The sequence below is a fragment of the Aptenodytes patagonicus genome, chromosome 7, assembly GCF_965638725.1.
Source record: "Aptenodytes patagonicus chromosome 7, bAptPat1.pri.cur, whole genome shotgun sequence".
Taxonomy (NCBI): Eukaryota; Metazoa; Chordata; class Aves; order Sphenisciformes; family Spheniscidae; genus Aptenodytes; species Aptenodytes patagonicus.
Genome location: NC_134955.1, coordinates 11,660,101 through 11,682,629, shown reverse-complemented (window position 1 = coordinate 11,682,629; position 22,529 = coordinate 11,660,101). Strand labels below are relative to the sequence as shown.

The 22,529-nt window shown below is 40.2% G+C and overlaps 1 protein-coding gene across 5 annotated transcripts in view; it reads right to left on the bottom strand.

Moving 5' to 3' along the window:
* Window positions 1–22,529, bottom strand: part of GALNT18 (polypeptide N-acetylgalactosaminyltransferase 18) — a 362,119-nt gene that overhangs the window by 252,571 nt on the left and 87,019 nt on the right. For 4 of the 5 annotated variants that reach the window (XM_076343982.1, XM_076343981.1, XM_076343980.1 and 1 more), the window contains exon 3: window positions 3,903–4,168. In XM_076343982.1, coding sequence (XP_076200097.1) covers window positions 3,903–4,168 — 266 coding nt within the window. Of the gene's footprint in view, window positions 1–3,902; window positions 4,169–4,313; window positions 4,612–22,529 lie in introns of those variants that run through there. The other variant, XM_076343979.1, reaches the window with a different exon arrangement.

Sequence of the window (22,529 nt, the reverse complement as noted above, 5' to 3'; positions counted from 1 at the left end):
TTAAGATGAACGATGTGTTGTGATCTGTCTGAAGCACTCTTGTATTGATTTTAATAAAATGAGAGTGTTTGAGTTTTTTTGAACCAGTATGTTCCTTGTGAACTCAACAGAACATACTGTTTTCAAATAAAATTGAGAAAAACTGATTTCAAATCCTAGGTTGGAACCACAGACATTTCATTTAACACAATATTCATTAACCTTAGCTCTTTAAAGTATACTTTCTGGTAGTAAAGCTCAATAGTACTAGATTATACATGTGCCACACACCTTTGTTAGACATAAAAAAGGACTGCATTTTGCATAAAACTATCCATCTGGTCTTTTCCTCATTTCTTCCACACACATAAAAACACACACACACACAATTCATCTCAAAAAATACACCATCTTGTTTGTAAACTCGAAAGGAAGTAGAAACTAAAAGTTCCTCTCAGTGGGTTGCCTGCTAGCGTAAAACGTATGCCTCCTACTAAAGATTGGGGGTGGGGGTGGGGGGGTGGGAGGGGGAGAATCTCTTTAGTACTAGCTGGGTACCATTCAGATGTAATTAACACCACAATCACCACAACACACTGCCACAGAAAAGCATGCAGGTCATCATCATTGTAAAAAAGTAACGTGATTTGACCAAAAACCATCTTGTAAACTGTGGCAGGCCACAAGCCAAGAATTCATGATTCCCAGGCTTAAGCTCAAGTTCCAGCATCATGCTTCCACTCCACAAAATACTTCTTTCTGTGGTCCATATTGCCCAGCTAGACTTCAATGCTGCCAGTCCTGCCCCAGACTGCCTACCACAGACATCAGTATACAGATGCATGACTCCTACACAGCACACCCATAGGCTACACGACATAAATTAACACATAATGAGGAAAGAAGGAAGCAGGGAAGTACCATACAGGCAGAGCAGACACACATGCTCTTCCATTTCCAGCACCCAGAAAATGTGTGCAGAGAAATGATTATCCTTCAACATTTGCAGAAGTGTGGATACACAGCAGTGTAAGATGTGCAATATGGCAGGTACATACTTGTGCATTCAAACTTTTCCCTTCTTGGCCAATAGCAGTACCAGTATTTCCCTTTCCACGCTGTTCTTTTCAAACACAAGACATGCACACTTTCATTCTATCTGAACTTCTCTTATCTGGAAATCTCTGTTCAGTCTGATACTTCTCTTGCCATGAAAATGTCTTTTTAAAGATACATAAAGAAGCATTTTATATTAAGGCACCTCATTCCTTCTCATTTCCAGGACATTTGATAAAGTATTACAAGGCTGCAATTTATACGCTAAAGGAATTCCCAGATGGCATCTAATTAAACAATTCAATCATAAAACAAATTAAAATGAAATATTAGCATAGCCCCATGTGTAAAATGCAGCAGTTAAGAGCTCTCTGGTATTTGCAAGATATCCTATGGAATGCAATTCTATTACCCGTGCTAATTTCATGCCGGATCAGCACTGCAGAAATCTGAGCTACTGACACCTCTCTCCAACATAAAAAAAGAAGTGGTCCAAGGAAAAGTTTAATAGCAAACTACAGATAACCTTTATAACCTAGTCTGGAACCATTATGGCAGCTGGTTTATCTGATTTATAGCAATGAATCTCAAACTTACAATTTCTTAAAGATGACCATCAAGCTCATCCCAAACCCAGTAAAGCTTGGGATATTCCTTCCAGTGACTTCAGTGAGTTTTGCACCATGACCCAGAATTCATGGCATCTCACAGTGCTAAGCAAAACCTGATTAAAATAACATCTTATTCTGCAATCTCTGACACAGAAATTCCTTGGGAACCCCAGTTATGACGATTTGGCAAATAAAAGTACAGAAAATCCACTTACGGATAATGATGTGTGATTTTTATTTTATTTATTTATGAAGTGGTTTCATAAGGTATGAGAACTTTGTAAATTTTACATTTTTCCCAAAAATATATTTTAGTACTTATTACCAAACTGTTCACTTAATTCTTTTCAGAAGACTCTCTTCAACTTTCATACAAATGTTATTTAAGGAAAGTATCTTCTGGTTTGGCTTATGCATAGTCACAAAAAGTCACAAAGTAAGTTTATGCTCTAATCCATGCTACACTCTCCCCTGATTTATGTATACCTTTCTCTATTACTCTGAGAAGAACCACTGACAAAAGGAACATGCCGATACGGACATTGTTATTTTCCTTGAAAAGAAATGAGTACTGGAGCTTCACACAAACAAAACTGAAGGAGTTACACTCCAACCTCATATGGAAAGTCAATTAATTTCATCTAACTCTTAACAGCGCCTTTTAAAAAAATCCCTGCCTTCATACATGCTTCCACAGTGCACTCCACTGGCACACAGACAAGAATATATTTCCTTTTTAAAATCCATTTCAGGAATCGAGAAAAACTTAAGGACTGCATGACAGAAGTTAGAACTTGCAGGAGCTCATCCTCCAGAAGAAAAGTAGTATTTTACTAATTTACCCAAGATGACAAGACTACCTGAGAAATGAAGGCATATACAAACTGAATGGTGATGTGTCATATTTTTAAAAATATTAATACAAGTCACAGCAAAGTAGCTGGGCTTTAATAGTGCTGCAAACTTACGAGTACTGACAAGCAGGGGAAGCCCAATTCATATGGGATTTGCCACCCTGCCTGCTCCACCTTTCTTTATATTCCCAGAAGACCAGTTGGCCACAGCTGTCTGGAAGCAGGCGAGATTTTGTGCACTGGTGATAGGTATCCTTTCCAGATGGTTTGCTCTCCCTTTTCAGATTTAGGAGAGGCTAGAATTGGGATTTGAACATTCAGTAGAGGTTATGCAGAAGCAGAGAAAAAGATGGTCCGTCTAGATTTTGTAAGAGCTCTCACCTACCCCCACCCTCAGCCTCCATACTATCCGACCCACTTAGCAGACTGAGGGAACGACTGTATGATGCCATGCAGATATAAAGGAAGACACTAAAGATCACCCAGTAAAGCAAAGTCATGTAAAATCCCAAACTCCCAGGAAATAATCATATTCTCCCCCACCGCTTGCCCACTTCAACCCTTCTCCCAGAGCTCCCATTAAAAGGAGATCAAATTAAAAAGGCATCACACAAATGAGAGATTGTCCCAGTTACAATCCCAAGTGGCTCCCAGCACTACAGCAGCACTAAGGGAAAACCTTGAGCACACCCGGACACACAGAGACTCTCAGCACGGATTAGCAGAGCCAGGTTTACAGGGGGAGGAGAAAAAAAAATTCCCCTCGCAGCAATCCATTTTGGAAAAGAAAAACAACAATGACGATACCAGCAAGATGGGAAGAGGCTTCCCTGCCCTCCGCGCCGAGCCCTCCCCACCGACCCCCTACTTTAGCAACACACAGACAGGCACGGAGCTGAGGTCAGGTTTATTACAGCACCAGGCCGAGCCCAGCCCGGCGGGGCTGCCGCCGCTGCCCAGCGCCCGGGCCGAGCCGCCCCGGAGCCCTCCGCCGCCCGGCTCGCCGCGGCACCGAGCCCCCGCCGCACGCTGCCGCCCCGGCGCCCACGGCCCACTCTCCGCGGGGTGGGGGCGACCCCCCGCAGGCGGCGGCCCCGGCTCGCCGCTCCGTGCGGAGGCCGACCCGGGAGGAGGGAGAGGAGCGGAGCAAGTCGTCCCCGTCCCCTCCCCCCCCCCCGCCCGCCTCTGCCGCTCCTCTCGCCAGGCACCGGGAGGGGACCGCCGGGGGCTCCCACACGCACGGCAGCCTCCGCGCGGCCCCCGGCTCTCCCGGGCTGAGGAATGGCTCTCCCCGATCGCGATACAAATGTCACACGCACAGACAACAAACGCGGCGGGAGGGGATGGAGACTGCACGCGGCAAGCGGCGGGGTGGGAAAGCAAGCGGGGGGTAAGGTGGTACCTTGGATGTGCTGCTTGATGACATTTTCCAAATGATCCAGCCTTTCTATAATCCTTAAAGTGTCCCCTTTGTCTTCCTCTAACTTTTTTTCTGAGATCGGCTCCTGCACTTTCACATAAACACTGGCAATGTAGTTGGTGACCCAGCCCACGTACAGCAGGCAGACGATGTTAGTCATTCCACTCAAAATCACGCAAGTGGACACTAAAGTTTTGGTTTTCCTGGTGCACACCATCCTGAGATCCCTCCATATAGCTCCAAAAATCCTGTGATCCAGAAAACAAAAATAAACTGCGATGAAAATAAATCCTTCCCCCCCCCCCTTCCCCCGAAACGGAGACCACTCAGAAGTCAGTAAATTTCCATGCAAAAAGTTCTCTAATCCACAGAATAAAAATATTTGTCGCCTACCTAGAAGGAGAGGTGGGGGTGGGGAGGGCTGATAATTAGAATCCTGGGTTTTAGTACATTAAAATAGCTGAAACTTTGCGATAGCAGTGCCGACAGCAGAGCAGCAAGGCGTGCCAGCCGCCTGGCTGCCCGCTGCTTTTAGGCACCGGCTCCTGCCACGGGCATCAAGGACGCGAGCAGCCAAGTGCCCAAGTGTTGCAAACTTTGTTCCCTCCGACGCCGCTTCCCATCGCAACCGGCCACAGCTCCCGAATCAGACCTTGGGAGCAGCTTGCCGGAGAGTGGGGCTTGCTCGGCCGCGGATTGACAGCCCCCTGCTCCAATAAAGAGCCTGCTCTGGCACGGAGGTTGCGGCCATCACCGTATGGCCGACGGGGACCCGCGCGGGGCGGGGTTACCGCGGGGCCCACCTGCTCCTCGCACACACACAGGCAGACACAGAGGGGCGTTGGGGCCCCTCCGCCGTGCTGCAAGCCGGGGCGGGAGGGCGGGGACGGCGGCCTCCCTGCTATTTCTGTAGCTGGCTGCAAAGAATTTCCAGCCTGGATAGGAAGAAGCAGCAGCCAGCTGCCGTTTGCTGCGAGGTGAACGCTCTGCTGCTTGGCTGGAGAGAGCAGCCGGTATCATCAAGATACACGCTCACACAGAAAGTCATCCATCCATTTGCCTGGAGGGGGTGAAACCGGAGACGTGCCTTCGGCTCATCGGAGCTATCGGTTCCACAGCTCCAGATACCCAGCGACCACCCACCCACCGTTACAATGTGTTTGTCTGTTAGCCTGTTCGCGTGCCCCCTTCCCGGGGAGGTTATATCATTAATAGCTAATTGTTGCTTGCATCTACACCGGCAAGCCCCAGTATCCCTCCGTTGCCTCCCTCACTTCCACAGGAATAGCGGACAGAGGATACCCTGTCCAGAATTAGCTTCAGTATCGGGGACAGTGTCAGTAACTCACAATTTAGTTGAGCATATCCACGCTGCTTTCCTCTCTTCACCTCACATTTTACATACGCTTTTGGAAACACACTAAGGCGGCAAATTCCTCTCAATATGAAATCACACTGATTTGAGAGAAGGTACACAACAGATGAATCTCTTCCATTCCTATGAGATACGGACTTTTGTACTAAATGAGATCGTTTTCTTTTGATAGTCTCAACACAGAAATGTAACATTAGCATGACCGGTATTAGGAACAATGAGGCACCTGTTAGTTAACATACTAAAATTATTTTAAGTACTTATTATCCAGTGAAAGCAAGAAGAAACAAATGCTGTGCATCATATTGTAGTATGCAGTCACCCTCCACAACTGATGATTACGCTAGGGTTATCCTGCCTGTGTGCAGAAAGCACAACAGATACCGGGACTTACTACTCTGAAGCATACACGTGTGAGTGTTCAAACCCTGCCATATCCTGAATGCACATTTCAATATCGTAATAGAAGTAAAAGTAGATGATTTGCCTTAGGGTTTGGGGTTGCTATTTTTAAATGATTTATAAGGGAGACCCAGTATTCAAGAGAGAAGGCAGGCAACTGTCCTGCCAAAAGGCAGAATGACTTCTTCCCTTCCATCAGTTAGTACTCCATAGAAACAGTAAAAACTATGGATACTCAAACACATACAAAAACAGCACCAACAGAAACTGCAGTAAACTCTGCCAATGAAGCTCAAAAAACAAAACTGCCTCCTCAGTCCTCTAAGCCTCTGAAAACTAACTGAAATTTTGGCCAATTTATAAGTACTTCCCCAGTGATACACTAAAGGAGCCTAGCCCAACAGAACTCATTTGGAAATTAGGGAATATAACACAAGGTATTTGAATGGGACAAAGAGTATACATTTATATTTTAAGAAAAAAATATTTTTAATAATACAGGGAAGTTTGCTAGACAACCCAGTCAATGAACAATTTCAAGCTTTATAAAAGACAAAATATTGACAGAATATACTAGTACAGCTCCATCACATAAATCAATTATCCTGCTTGGTCTGCAGTGAACATTTGTCTACAGCATCATTTATTTCCCTATTTCCTATCTTTGTACTTTAGTGTTACAGCTTCGCATCTGGTAGCAACCTACAGCAGTAAGTGCCTATCACTGAAGTCTTCAATAATAGTGTTAGCTACCCTTGCTTTAATCTTTGTAAACTCTGCCTGCAGTCACAAAATACAAATTCTTCAGCCCTGGCAATTTAGGCAGAATCCAGGACTTAGCCTTGGACTTCTCAATTTAAAGCAAAACTTATCTGAAATCAATCCAGAAAAGGGACAAATAACAACCATTAATAAGTCCCATTTTCCATGGAAGTTTATAAAATATTAACAAACAACTAACCACTTTTATAAACAAATATGAACAGTACTTGTTACTAATGACTGTCAGCACATCCATAAGTGACATAAAGGTTTGAAAAAAGATGGCTAATGTGTCTCACAGCCCTAATGGGTTGCTTATAACAGCACATAATTGATTAACCTTTTATTACAGTAACTATTAATAGTTCATTAGCCCGTATGCTCCCAAGTTTTCTGATCATGTTTAAAATATAATTTCATTTATACCTACATTCACCTACTACCAAAGCTGCACTCCTCAACAGCAGAACAGTAATTCCCTGTCTCCTCATTTGAGCCTTGATTTTACTGAAACTAGTGTTAAAACTCTGTTTTGACTTCATAGCAAAACCTCCAGATGCTTTAATACATGAAAAATACGCTTGCTTTCATGTCTCTGGTAGTAATATTCTCGACTGGTCTCTTTAGATGTCTTCTTTTACGAGTTTATACAAAGTTGGAGGTATCCAAAGTGTATGCCGTTTAGAAATTGGTTGGGTTTGTCATTTTGATTTATTGTATAGTATTACAGTCCAGATGAGACCCCTTTGTGCAAGGTATTATACATAAGCAGTCCACTTTTACAATTTAATTGGAACAAAAACAGGAAAAGGAGCAATAGGAGAACAGACATACTGCCAGCCTCACATTATAGTCGGGGAGAAAATTAAGTTATAAAACCCCTAAATGGTCCTTTTTTTGAACATTTAAATTACAGGGGAGCACAAGGTCTGTGAAATTTGTTCTCTTAAATCACAGTGGTGTTTTTGAAAGTTCTACTTCAGGTGTTTAAGCTTAAGACAGTACAATCTACTGGGCAGGTCATTAAACTAGGTGTCTGATTTTATCCTTGTCCTGACACTGATCTGCTATGTCATGCTATGCAAATTATTTCACCTGTTTCACTCTAGATAATGAAAAAAATAATTTCTTAAAATTTGTATGTATCACAGGCTTCAATATGAATTGCCCCGAACTACACTACTGTAATAAGACACCATTTCAACCATTGCTGAGGAAATACTAACTTCATAACCTAGTAAATACAGCCCGCCACTTATCTTGCATTAACGTGTTTTGTAAGGAAAGTAATTCAATTAGTATTTCTTACCTATCATTACAGTTCAGGGAAGGGAAATGATGGAAAGATATATTTAAGAACTACATTTTTATTGGTGCATTTTGATGTGGGCTGAAACATTTTTAGTAGTAATAGGGTCCTCGAAGAAAGCAGTAGCGAAACATCAGAACCAACAGTATTTACGTCCCATTTTACAATAACAGGTTTCTTACACCTTGTTAGAAATCAATGGAAAAGCTTAACTTTTTAACATTATTTTGATTGCATTCTATCCAGATTCTTAGCTGAAATCCTATTAGTTTGTAGAGATATAATCTTCATTGTTATCTAGTCTGAGTAGATTTTCTTCTATTATTCCTTCCCTCTCACCCACGACGATCAAATCTTTTGTTTGGAAAGATGATAAAAAATTCCAAAGGCACTCAAGAAGCAACACAGCATTTTACACTGTGGAGAGAGATGACCAAATTCATGTAGAAAAGTCTGAATTACCCCGAGTAGGTAATTTTTTTGAAGCTCTGATGTCCAGGTCTGCCCACACATGAATCAAAAACTGTCTCTTGAGCCGAGATTATTCCTTCTGCAGATGAGCTCTTCCAAACAGCTCAAGTTCTGAAGCTGTTTTTTTAGCTCCCCAAAAGAGGTAGCTTTCTGTATTTTGAAGGTAAAGGTCATGAGTTCAGTCCCCAGGGAAGTGATCTGATGATCTTTGGTATCTATTGTCCCTAGTCATCTCTCTCACTAAATTTAAACCAATCTTAAAACTTTTACTAAATCATAAAAAGACATATGCAGGTATTGCAGAGATGCCTTTGCATATTCTGGAGTTGGGTTTTGAAGCAAGTGATTTGTTATATGGATGTTGTAGATAATGAACATGAACTGAATAAAAAAAAGGGGGGGGGAATAGGTAAAAAAGCTGAATGGATGAAAAGTGGGGTAAAGGAAGACGAGAAAAATAAAGATTGCTTTTTCCTTGTTATGCTGGGATACATTATCATGATCTTTATTCCTCTGGCATTTTCTCTCTTCCCCACTACTCTTACTCTCTCTCTCTCTCTCACCTTCTTTGGGTCCATATCTGCTCTCTGCCTTTTCTGTTATTCCCTGTCATCTTTCCTATCCCTCATTTTAAAATAACCACTTTTAAGTTTACACTAGTTCTGCTACACATCACCCTTTATGACATTTTAATGAATCATCATTTAATTTAGGTTATGCACAACTCCTCATTTTTCACTGCTTGGCAAAGACTGCTCAGCAAAGCATCAACCACAGTGAAATTCAGCCCCATATCACCATACGGCAGTCTCCTAAGGAGGAAAGGTAATGCAGTGCCCAACTCACAGACATTCAGTGGCATTTGGATAACTAACATCCATGAAGCATCATTTCAAAATCATTTACCTTTCACTGAAAAGAAGAAATGAAACAATACAGAAGATACAGAAACGAGAGAGAGAGTGCGTATGTGTGTACTGTTCAAGTTGAAAACTGAACTGGATCTTGTCTTCTGGATTGAGCTCTCACTGCACATAAAGCAATGAGAAAACACATCATGCAAAGGGAACATGCTAGCAGCAACATTAAAACATCTAATAGAAACTTATGTACAAAAGGAACCTGCAAGAGATAGGGGCACATAGGTGCATTCTCCTAGAAGAAGACAACATAGGTTGTCTTCTCCTTCATCACCAGATTCACACCTTAGAAGACATTTGTCATCCCCCTTATACAGTTGCTATAAAATTTATGTCTGTATTTTTTGTTTCCAGATGGCATTTTCCATTCTCAGTGTTTGCCAGGCTTATCTTGTCCATTTGTCCTTCCAAAATGTAATTCTATCCAAAACATCTAAAAATCACTTTATACTTTAATTGATCTCTGCTATGCTGTTTTATTAGTTCCTTTTATGCACTGCTATGATTTATTTTTTCTGGCAGCATTACACTGCACAATTTATTTGACGCAAAACTCTCAGTTAATCCATCTCAAGTGAATCATGTGTGACCAGAAATTCACCAGTATGAGTAAAAGATACAACATATGGTCCTTTGCAAGTGGCACATCTACAGTTACTCAGAGAAGCATTATGTTCTGTTCTTTTCAAAGCTGTCCTGTGTCTACCCCCAGCCCCCCAATGACAAACCTGTCCCTAAGCAACTTCAAGTATCTTCATTTTTGGGTGTTAAACCTTGGATACATTTGAAACAGATCTCCAGAGATTGTGGCCCACTCAATCACTTAATCTTTTTATGTTCAGAAGCAAAAAATTAGTAAACATGAAATCATTTGTGATATCTAAAAATCTTGGCTTTCTCAACCCAGTTGTCAGTGCTGTTTTTTCTATCTTTAACTACAATAATACAAATCGTTGTACTATGTCAACCAAAAACTGATGTAGCTGAATATCCTATTTCCAAATACTGTCTAGCTCTGAACATTTAGGGACAAGAATAGTCCTTTTGCCAGGCTTTGCAAATGCAAAATGATGCACGTTTAATGACTTAAAGACTTTTTGTGTCAGAGGTTGCAACCAAGCAATTGCTTACACTATGTAAGCAATTATAAATTCACAAATTAATCCCTTTTTGAACCTGTACTTTCTCATATTCCAAGGAAATGTGGACAATCACTTTGCAGTCATCTTTCCATCTGTGATTGTATAGGCCTATCATATTCCTTCTTAAATGGCTCTTGGCCAATCTGAGTCTCATATATGCAGTCTCTTCTCACATGAAAGGAACTCCATACTTCAATTACTTTTTGTCCTTTTCTGCTTTCACCATTTTTTTTTTCTTTTTGAGATGGGATGACATGGCAGCCCAGATTGATGCATCATTTCATACGCTGTATATCTTGTTCTCAGCTCCTTCCTTTATAATTCCTAACACTGTTAGCCTTCTCGACTGTCACCAAGCCTCAAGTTAACCTCAGCAAACTAGTCACAAAGATCTCCTCCTCAGTTACATAAATATAAAGCCCAGTAATAAACTAGATGTAGTTTTGTTGTGTAGGCTACCTCACATTTGCTATTTCATCAAACTTGTCATGCAGGGTCATGGCTTCTCCAATTCTGCAGTTAGCTTTAGAAATTACTACAGTGAATATAGTATCTTCACTATTTACATGCTTTTCTGATCATGTCTACGTAGGCTGAACAATGCAGATCCCAACCTCCCCTACTCATGACTGTCTTCTTTTCAGAAACTAATGATTTTTTTCCTATTCTTTGTTCTTTCTGTCTTAATCAGTTTTTAATGCATGAATGGAGCTTCTTCTTATGCATAATTGGTATCAAGAGCCTTTGGAGAGCAAATGCCAAGGAAGGCTTTGCAGCCCAAGTACCAACTAAATCCAGCACCAACTGTATCACCATTATCCATATGTTTTCTGATGTTTCCAAAAAATTCAGTAAATAGGTGGAAAGTGACTTCCTTCAATTGCTCATAAGAGAGCTATTCAGATAGAATTTAGAAGAAATAATCACCTTCTGTCTTACAGGAATAGGAGGAAAAGGAGTATTGCAGATTTTTAGGCTTCTTATAAGGAATTTTTTCTTTCTGGAGACTTGGAGCTTCATTTTATTTCAGAGGAATGGACACTGAGGCATTCAAGAGCATTATGTCAGAGTAAAGACAGGTAATAAAAACCACTATTGAGTTAAGGGGTACAACCTCAGAAGTGACTGAAAACTCAAAATGGAGATCAGAGAGAATGGAACACTAAAGTAATTGTCCTTTTTAATCTGAATTGATGACTTCTGTAGGCTCAGTTTATTGTTCAGCCAGAAATTATAAAGAATCTGGATGATTCTGCTTTACTGGTTTAATGCTAGGTAGGACAGACACCCTTGAAGGACAATGCTGGTGAAATCAGTTGGTTTAATTCTTCCATTTCCCAATCAACATTATCCTAGTCTTTTTAAAGATGAGTTTTGGCCAGCTGTCCTTCAGCCAGTGGTTAGAGTAAATGCACAAGACCCTCTGTTGATGTTCTTTTGCCAAATTCACATCCAAGCATGTAATTCAGCTAAAACATGGATTCTACAATTTGAGACTGTTGAAACAATTTTCTGGATAACACCTTCTTTCATCAGGTACTGCAGCCACAGCTTAAGCAAACCAACAATTTACATTAAAATACCTAGAGTACGTTAGTAATTCATTATCTTTTTTAGGTAGATGAAAAAGTCTTCAGTTTTGGGTGTGTTTTTGTTTGTTTTTGTTTTTTAAAGGATTTGATGATGTCCAGGAGTAAACTCTTCTCTGATCCATTCACTGCATAAAAACCCCACAATGACAACAACTCTGAAACAAACAAAAAAGCCCTTGTGCCACTTTTAAACAAAACTGACTCCATAACAAGAAAGATTTCAGTCCAGCTTGGTATTATAACAACTCTCACAGTATGAGAGGAGATGGAAGTTTTTATTTGATTGGGCCTGGAATATCACACTGGTCTGTGCTGCAAGAATGTCTAACAAAAGTAAGCAACATATTAATACTTCCAAAAGACTTTTCTTTTTGTTTAAAAAAAAGACACGTACAAAAGTTATCTAAGTAATCCAAAAGGAAGCCCACCGAGGAAGCAATGGATTAGAGCCAAGAGTTATTTCAACAGCCAGTACAGTACCAGCCAGTACAGCTCACCCAGTATATGACTCAGAAATTTATACATAAGTCTTTACTCCTTCATTTTAGAGTAAATACTCCTGATTTTAGAACTGCTGAAAAGAATATTTCAAAGAATAAACTTCAGACAACTTATAACCCCCCCTTTTATTTTTTTAAATAAAGGAAAGGTTGGTATTCATTAAAAAAAAAGTTTTAAGAATGTCACATGCAGTTCCAACCAGATTCTTTCCTTACTAAAGAACAATATTCCAGATGGTATACGTTTTGAGTCACACGCACATACTCCTTTGATGTGCAACAATCACATTCCTTGCATTTTGTTCAGTGGAATACATATGCTCTATGGTCTTCGGCATAACAAATCAAGCTCACCCCCTTCCATCTTAGAACTGTTTGAAAGTGCAGAAGTATTGAATTACAACATGGCAGTAAAGTTCATTTTTAATGCAGTCCCTTATCTCAGCCAGTCACCCTGGGGTAGGCTTGTGTCAGTTGCATCTTCCAAAACCATTATAACCATTGGCTTCAGTATGCTTGCATCACTTAAAGATAAAAGTTCCTAGTTTACATTTTCAGAATCTGTGGCTCTAAAAAGCACTTAAAAAAATACCATTAATTAAAACTTGCATTCCTCTGGGAACAGACAGCAAGTATTTCTTCTGTTACACCTTAGTGGAGCCACAAACCAAAAGATCTCAGTGTTTGACACAAGACAGACATTAAGAAGTTCAACACAGGTTACAAACATCCTTCAACACATTGAGATGAAGCACAAATAAGTTCATGTTTCAAGCATGAAGATCAAGCATGAAGCATGAATAGTTCATGAATGAACTATTCTGATTCAACAGATCTGAATTGTTACTTGACTCAGACCTAGACCACCAAAATCTTAGCATTTACTTCTAAAACTTAAGTGTCTTTGCCTTCCTGAAAAATCAGCTCTTCCGTTCTACATCATACCTGGCACAGTTAGCAGCAGAGAGCACCAACATGCCAAAGGAACAATAGCCTTTGAATGCTGGCTGAAGAGAAAGTAACTACCTACTGAAAAGTTTCCTGAAGTCTGCAATCCAATTTGGAGATCTTACATCAAAATAATGACTCCAGCCCCATCAGAGATTAGTTTCAAAAATGAAAAACACAGCATAAGTGAGAATTATTTGTATAAATGAAGAAAGGCATGAGGGACCTAGGCTTGACCAAATCTCTGAATGGTCCATATAAATCAACAAATTCTGTTACTGAGACAATCAAAACCAATCAGGCACTAGCAAAGGGATTTAACAAATCAAAGCAAGCTTGAAGCATAAAGCAGCATTAACTTTTATAGACACTTACTGTATCTCTTTGAGCCTAAAGAATTCTAAGTTGGTCAAAAAGAAAAAAGCCAAGGAAAATACTTGTAACATGAGGAAAAGGAGCACCAGTTTCATTGAGATTTTGCTTAGATAAAAAAAGGACTGTGCCACTGAAGGTGTAAGCTTGAAAAGTTGGAGTGAAAACAACCAAAATGAGGATTTTAGAGGGAAAAGTTATCATGCAGCTGCAAATATTGCCATAACTGTGCAAAAACTCTGGATGACAACTTGAGAAGATTGTGAGATATTTGAAGCAAGGGAGAACGTTGCTTCATTGTACTTCTGTGGGTTGATGGTACAACAGGTAGAAATAAAATGCTGTTAGATAATTTGGAAGATTTCCAGCCTGGAAGCTGGCTTCAGATACAACTGGAGCCTAGAATTGACTGTAATATTATTTACAGCTTAATTTACAGCTTGAATTTTTATCAGCATAACACACACACACTCCACAGCTTCCATAGGCTAAATAAAAGCTACAAAATGTATTTTGTTAGAGGCATCCAGCAGTTCACTAACCCACAGCTTTTACTCTAATGATCACACAACAGGATTACAAAAATGCCCGGGCTTTTTTGACTGGAGGACGGCAAGTGAAAACATAATTTTTTTTTTTTTTTTTTTTTTTTTTTTAAGGCGCTCAAGTGGTTTCACCCTTCCTTGTATTGTCTTTTCTAATCAAGTTCAGAACTAAACAGGACTCACATTGTTATTATAGCCACCGTTTTGTTCGTTGCCAAATTCATACTGGATGTCAGAAAAACATCAAACTATTCCTTTGTTGGTCTTAAATAGCCTGCACACTAAGAAAAATAATTTTGTTTTATAAAACCACCTACTTTTATAAAGCTCAAGACAGGAAAGGGCATGAATTTCTATTTGCCTCTGCTAATGCCAGCTCATAGTGTGTCCAGTCACAGAATAAGTTACCACCAATTAGACCAATTAGCAATACTACAGGATCTTCTAAAGAAGCAAGCAGCTGAATTTCCCTGTGTAGGCATCCCAGTTTATGTTCCTGTTCATTATAGTATTTGCTTCATACATGCTGGAACAGTCCCTTCCAAATTCCTTTCTGCCCTACAGAAAACTTCCATAAAAACATTACTGGCTCCTGGGGTCTAGAACAGAAAGTGAGAGCTCAAGCAACTATTGGAATCCTTCCTGTTATTGAAATACCAAACACCACATGTTTAAAGAATAAAGTCAATTGCAGGATGACTTTACTACGGAAATTTCATGAGCAAAAGATATTCAGAAGTATAAATTTATGCACTAGATCTGTAGTACTAATCAGGAGGTGGGATCAGAAAGCATCAGTCCACAACAGGAAGGCGTATAAGAGTTTCAGAGATTTTTAAAAATTCAATTGTTTTAGTTACCTCAAAATAGTCCACATAAGGAACTGAAGGAATGTCTCTTAGGTTGCCACAGCTTTAATGAATTAAATGACAACTTTTGAAATCCAACAACCTAGCCAACTACTTATTATGAAGTCTTAGAGGATATCTAAGTAATTACTTTTCAGCCACTGAGATGGCACCCAGACACTTTAAAGGCTGCTGTTGCTTGTGTTTGCCAACCTATACAGTTTCAAAAAAGCTACAAGATAATACAGGTTTAAGATTGAGGTGCGATCTGTTTAAGTCATACCATGTCTCCTTCTCCTTAGCACCTCTTAGTTGTGTGTTTTCAACTACCCAGTTTTATGGTCTTGGTTTTGTTAGACAATTCACTGTATAGGATTACATTCCATTGGCTTCTTGCCTAAAACATTCAGAGTAGAAGAGCTGAAATCTTCAACCATCAACTAGAATAGTGTAGGTGACATATATCTTCAGGCAACTGTAGTGTGACATCTACAAACAACATTGTGCTAAAACACAAATTTCACTAATCTTAAACATAACTTCAAGTTGAGGTGCAGATATCATTATACCAGCAATGAACATAGGCCAGAACTGTTGTGTTTAATGCCATTTTCACAGCAGGAACTCAGGTTAACCACAACCATAAAACAGTGCTAACCACAACAGCCTTTTTCAACACAATGGGGAGAAGGGCAAAGAACTTCAGCTGAAATAAATCAGCATAGATCTGTTGAAATCATAAAAGAACATGAGTCTCTATCAGCTAACAGTCTGAGTCCTGTTCATTAAAAGATCTTTAATTTTTTTGTAGTTATTGTTATAGGATGCAATTTGTTGCTTTACGATTTAGACAAGTCCCTAGTGAATACAAGGTGTCCAAGCTGGCTGCGTTTCCAACTGGCAAGGTAGCTGTAAGATACTCCAAAGTCAGTTATATAGGAATCATAGAAACCAATTCCCAGTTTAGAGCCAAGAATGCTCTCTCTGCTACTGAAGAAAACAAGACAAAGTTGAATCCTGCCGTCGGCCTTTTACTTAGTGGTAACTACTAAACAGACTAGAAAATCTGATGAGGACAATTCACGAAAGCTGAACAACTTGGATGGTGTTTCTACCTAGGTGTTGATAAAGAACTGCAATATAGACCATAGATCCCAATTTGTGAAGTGTGGAATTTGCAGCAGACACTGCTTTGCTGTAGCTTGTAAAGAATATAGTTATTTTAGTGACAGAAATTCTGCTCAAGGCTTACATGTTATTTACAACAGGCTCATGCTTTCCCCCCCAGGGCCTGCTTCAGCAAACTTCTGGTTTTTTCACAAGGGTGTTAGAAAGGTTCCATTGCAAACGCCTCAGAAATAAAGTTTTTAACTCTGAGAATTAGTGTCAATTTTTGGTGGGTCACTAACGCCATGGAAAAGTAGTGTAAAGTGTCACTACTAGTAACTTCCTAACTGATGACAGCCCTTCTCCTGCATCTGAACTTCTCTTCTCAACTGAAATCCTTTAGGAACAAGATGATATAGAATCAAGACTCACATACTGATTTGCACGGTAAACAACCCATACAAAGAACATTTTAAGCTCTTGCAGTGGAAAGTAAAGAGCAAAGGGTAGACAGAAGGTGGAGGATTATGAGAAAAGATAGGAAAACAACACACCCTGTAAGCAAAGGGAAAAACAAGGTGCAATAGAAATTTTCATTTAGTATTAAGTGTTCACCAGTGACACAGGATACAACTCTATGCTTTGTTTTTTCTCTCAAGGGAAGGACCACTGGAAGGAGTGAAGAGAAGCATCTAATCTGCTGTTTATTTTCTGGTGATACTCATTTATTTTACTTCCTGCTTTAAAAGACTTGGGAAAAAAACCCCAATCATGTTTCAATGTAATTTTTCCCCCAGCTCAAGCAATTTCCACCAGTTTTAACTTAGATTTATCTATTGCATGCCAAGCATTATTTCATTAAAATGCTGTGTTCTGAGGATGACTCATCAGTCAGATAATATTTCTGTAAAATATCTGCAGAACTCAGTGGTGCCAGGCAGCAGAATACATTGCTAGCTGTTAAGAGCAGTAATAATTCTAGTTGCCATTTTTGAGGATAGGAAAAATAGGTAGCCATAATTTGGGAGTTACTATCATTGGGGTTTTTATTAAGCAGGACCTTCTGTTTGCTACTCAGAATCTGAACACAAGTTCATTATTATCCATTTCTCTCAGTAGATCTGTTTTCATGCTTGTAAGTGCATTCTGATCCATTCTGATAATCAAATGGCACTTAAAACACTCAGCATACAGCAATAAGGTGACTTTGGTGTTTTGTAATGGAACATCTGTTGGTAACATGTTTTAAAGCCAGTTTGTGGCAAAGAGAAGAACTCGTGAGACGCAATACTTCTTCTATGGTGCTAGCAACTCAGATTTGTTGCATTTTCCAGAAAAGTCAAACTGACATCATCCTATAATACCCCTACCATCTTGAAAGTTCAATTGCAAGGTCCTTTTTACAAGGTCTGAACATGGAAGTTAAATGTCCTTAAATCTTCAACGGCAATATAAATGCCAAGCCCCTCAGAAAACTTTGGCAAAAATGAGCCAGTCCTCCTGGACTCACTTGTATAATTTTTTTCTTTCCTTGTTATTTTTTGTTATTAGGAATTATAGGAAGTAACTTTCCTTGTTATTTTTCATTATTTTCCTTAAAGCAAAACAACTTAATATCTGTGACAAATGCAAAAGGAGGAGTAAAAGTAAAGTGCCGCAAGCTTCCTTCATTAAAGCATGTTTTCCAGTTCTTTATGTCTGGTAAAAGGGCCCAGGAATATCTCTACAACACCAACACTGCTTCATTATTTTTGTTTTGTTTAAATAAGGCAACATACATCAATCCAGCAGCAAGAAAGAAAGAATCCTTTCTCCTCTGACGTGTGGATATATGCAATATACCAGATAACAGAGATCTGCAATAACAGATCAAAATTTTATCATTATGTGGTGTGTTGACCCTGGCTGGATGCCAGGTGCTCACCAAGCCGCTCTGTCACTCCCCTCCTCAGCTGGACAGGGGAGAGAAAATATAACAAAAGGCTCATGGGTCAAGATAAGGACAGGAAGATCACTCAGCAATTGCCATCACAGACAAAACAGACTTGACTTGGGGAAACTAGTTTAATTTCTTGCCAATCAAATCAGAGTAGGATAACGAGAAATAAAAACTAAATCTTAAAACACCTTCCCCCCACCCCTCCCTTCTTCCCAGGCTCAACTTCACTCCCGATTTCTCTACCTCCTCCCCCTCGGCGGCACAGGGGGACAGGGAACGGGGGTTGTGGTCAGTTCATCACACATTGTTTCTGCTGCTCCTTCCTCCTCAGGGGGAGGACTCCTCACACTCTTCCCCTGCTCCAGTGTGGGGTCCCTCCCACGGGAGACAGTTCTCCATGAACTTCTCCAATGTGAGTCCTTCCCATGGGCTGCAGTTCTTCATGAACTGCTCCAGCGTGGGTCCCCCACAGGGTCACAAGTCCTGCCAGAAAACCTGCTCCAGCGTGGGCTCCTCTCTCTACAGGTCCACAGGTCCTGCCAGGAGCCTGCTCCAGCGCGGGCTTCCCACAGGGTCACAGCCTCCTTTGGGCATCCACCTGCTCCGGCGTGGGGTCCTCCACGCGCTGCAGGTGGATATCTGCTCCACCATTAACCTCCATGAGCTGCAGGGGGACAGCCTGCCTCACCATGGTCTTCACCATGGGCTGCAGGGGAATCTCTGCTCTGGCGCCTGGAGCACCTCCTCCACCTCCTCCTTCACTGACCTTGGTGTCTGCAGAGTTGTTTCTCTCACATATTCTCACTCCTCTCTCTTCTGACTGCTGCTGGTGTTGCGCAGGTTGGTTTGGTCTTTTTTCCCCCCTCTTCTTAAACATGTTATCCCAGAGGCGCTACCACCGTCACTGATTGGCTCAGCCTTGGCCAGCGGCGGGTCCGTCTTGGAGCCAGCTGGCATTGGCTCTATCGGACACAGGGGAACCTTCTAGCACCTTCTCACAGAAGCCACCCCTGTAGCCCCCCAATACCAAAACCTTGCCACACAGACCCAATACACGTTAGCACTGTCATAGTGAGACAAAATACCACTTTGTTGATCAAAGGCTAGAGAATATTACTACTTTGGACAATAGGGAGCAGAAAATATTTAAAACTAATTTATGTCTACTGTTAAGAGATACTAATTTATTCAAATCAGTTTTTAAAAAAAATGAGAAAAGAGACCCAGATATGACTAAAATAACTACATTATTTCTTTAAAGCCATTAACTTTAGGCAACATGCAGCACAATTAATAGCTCATTGAGAAATATTCATTTCTTCCCTGAGACAATTTCAACAAAGATGAAAAGCATTAGTCTCAAATCTGATTTTAAAGCCTTTGCCTAAAAAATAGGTCTGGGTTTTGGTTTTTTCCCCCCCAAGCTTTTCCACAGAAAGCATTCCTTTCTGTGGGAAAAGGCATTTTAATTAAAAAAAAAAAAAAAAAAAATCAAAATATGATTCAATTACCACCATGCTAACTTACAGTTTTTTCCAATTAAGTGGTTCTTTTAATGCTGTATATTTATGCTGTATTACTTCTAAACTGCTTGACATTCTTACAATGAAATAAAAAGAAATCAGTCAGTTAAAGGACATACTTGTTTGCAATAAAGAGGAAAGAATCTGTGGACCAGTTTAGAGAGAAACTAATCCAAGAGTAGGTTCACAATCCTGTAGGATATTAACAAGACTTTCTGAAACTGTAGTAAGTCTATCATGCTTTCAAAACCAAACCACCACAAAAAAAAAACCCCACTCCTTTCCTGTATCTCAAAACCGAAGCTTTTAGAAAATAATTGAAACATTTACTTTCAACCTTTAAGCCATCTTTAATGGATACCCTAAATCAGGACAAAAGATGCCACATGATTCATATCCGTCTTCATGAACTAGAACTAGAATATCTTTCATATCAGATAGGATATAAAGTTCTTGCACTGTTTCTGTGTTGGAGAACATTACAAAGTTCAATACATCTTGTTCTGCAGCTGGAGTTTAATTAGGTTAAATAAAGTTTATTTCCTTGTTTTGCTTATTGGACAAGGAGCTGAATTACAACTTCTCTTACAGCAATACAGCCACTCACAATTCACAGAAGGGGTCACCTTAAACAGTGGGTGTTCCCCCGTACCTATTCCTTGTTACTTGATTGCCAAGCAAGGTATCTGGATCAGATAACTAAGGTAAAACCCTCCCTAGTCTGTGTGTTGGTCTGTCCTTCCCTAATGATGGCATTGCCTCACAGAGAGATTAATGATCCTGCTTACTGCTTTGATCAACAAAGCAGGCTCCTCTCCCTCAGGCAGCAGAGGCTCAAACAGCTCAGTTTAGTTTCTGCTATTGACTTAGACAAGGAGCGTTATACAGGCATCAGGGCACAAGAATAAGACTTCCTTAAGACAGAGCTTACAACTAGAAGAAAGAAAAAAAGAGGGCAAAGCTTCTCCAGATTTTAGACAGGAATTTAGGGAGCACTGAAGTTTGATGCTGCAGTAGGATAATATACAAAACCCTTGTTAAGTGGGCCTATCTCAAGAAGTGCTGAGGAAAAATTTATCCCTACAACGGAGAAAGGCTTTACTGAGGTCCACAGGCAAGAGCACAAACCCCCAAAGTATTTATAGAGGTTTAAAGAGTGCTCATGAGAAGAGATCGGGAATTCCTAGAGCAAGACTCTCATTGAAGGAAGGAAGAAAAAAAAAGTCCCACTTTTGTTAATAAACAGGAGAGCAATTAAGAATCACCAACTACAATAATAAGAGAGAGAGAGAGAGGTGGCATCAAGATCAGAGAAGGGAAAAGATCCTCTTATGGATCATGCAGGTGCACATTATGCCAAGATTCAGTCCAGACTGGAATACTCAAAGGAACAAAGCAGTGAAATTTGCTTGAAATTTGAGTCCTCCAGTGAGCATAACTATTTGAACAGAGCTAGAAGGGTTTTGCCTTGACTATATTGGGTGGGGGTAAAAAAGGGTAGGGGTTGTTAAGGATTTTTTTTTTTGGGGGGGGGGGAGGAGAGTGCATGCTATTTTATGACAGCAATCATGGCATGTTAGAAAACCCCTACTAGCTGCAACTACTATTGCTCTTGGCAAATCCATCATATTGGCATGAACAGAATCTTTTATGTGTTATTTACTATTGCCCATCAATGCCACTAGTGGATAGGTTTCAAAAAATTGTGGAACAGCAGAGAGAGAAAGTAAAATTCTTAAGCAACAATTTTTAAGGCTGACACACTCCTGTTAACCCGAAGGGACCATACTGATCTTAAACCAGTGGACACGTTCCCCCTCTGTTTGTGAGCTTTCATGGAGGGGTGGAAGGAACACCAGCAGAAACATCCCAAATTGCAGAGATCATAGTAAGTATTTCAGATAAATTATACCACCCAGTATTCTGACATATTTGTGGATGCTATTCTGAGAGCACTCATTAAGAACAACAGGGATTAGTGGCCCCAGCTCATGATCCAGCCTCAGCCACCACTTACACAGAAACACAGGGGCACATCTTTGGGGGGGTCAGAATTTTTTTTTTTAATATACTTTTTTTTTAATTCTAATGTTAACAATGAAGGTTTCCATAACCCACCATAGAAGGCCTGATAGCCTCATATATGTAGGAAACCATGAATTTCACTATTTCCTATTGCACAAATAAATCTTTGACTGTAACCCACTTATTGTAGGAATAATATTCCCAACAAGATTAACATGTGGTATAGTAGTATTGTTAAATGTTAAGTAATTCTTTATAGAGAAGAGGGTTCTGACACCTAAAATCTTATTGAAAGTTTCAGAATTGGCAAAGAAATTGTGCTTAGAGTTTCTGTTTTCACTTTCCCTTCAAAAAGAAGAGGATTTCCCTTAAAATCCTTTATCTCCTCCTCTCGCGCCTTCCCTTTGTCCACTTCCCCCACACACACCATTAAGAATTCCCCCAATGTTTTAGGAGTTTTAATGAGTTCCAGTTAGGCAGCTAAATCAGAAAAACCCTAACTATAGCAATTACTATGCCAAGTGGAGACAAATTTAAAAAAAAAAAAAAAAAAAAAAAAGGGAAAACCTCTCAAACTCTGCAACTGCAATTATCTCTCTACTTTCATTTATTGAATATAAGAACCACTGAAGTTGCTATGAATGCTGCCTTCTAACTTGCATCACTGGCAGTAGAAATCTAGAACCCCTACTGAAATTTTGCTAGATGCCATTGCCAAAAGCTGCATTTTTTTCTTCCTGCTAGATAAATATCTAGCAGAGCTGAAAGAGAATACAGATGAAGGCTAAAGGAGGCTTAATACCACTAATTCATGCATCACTGCCGTTGG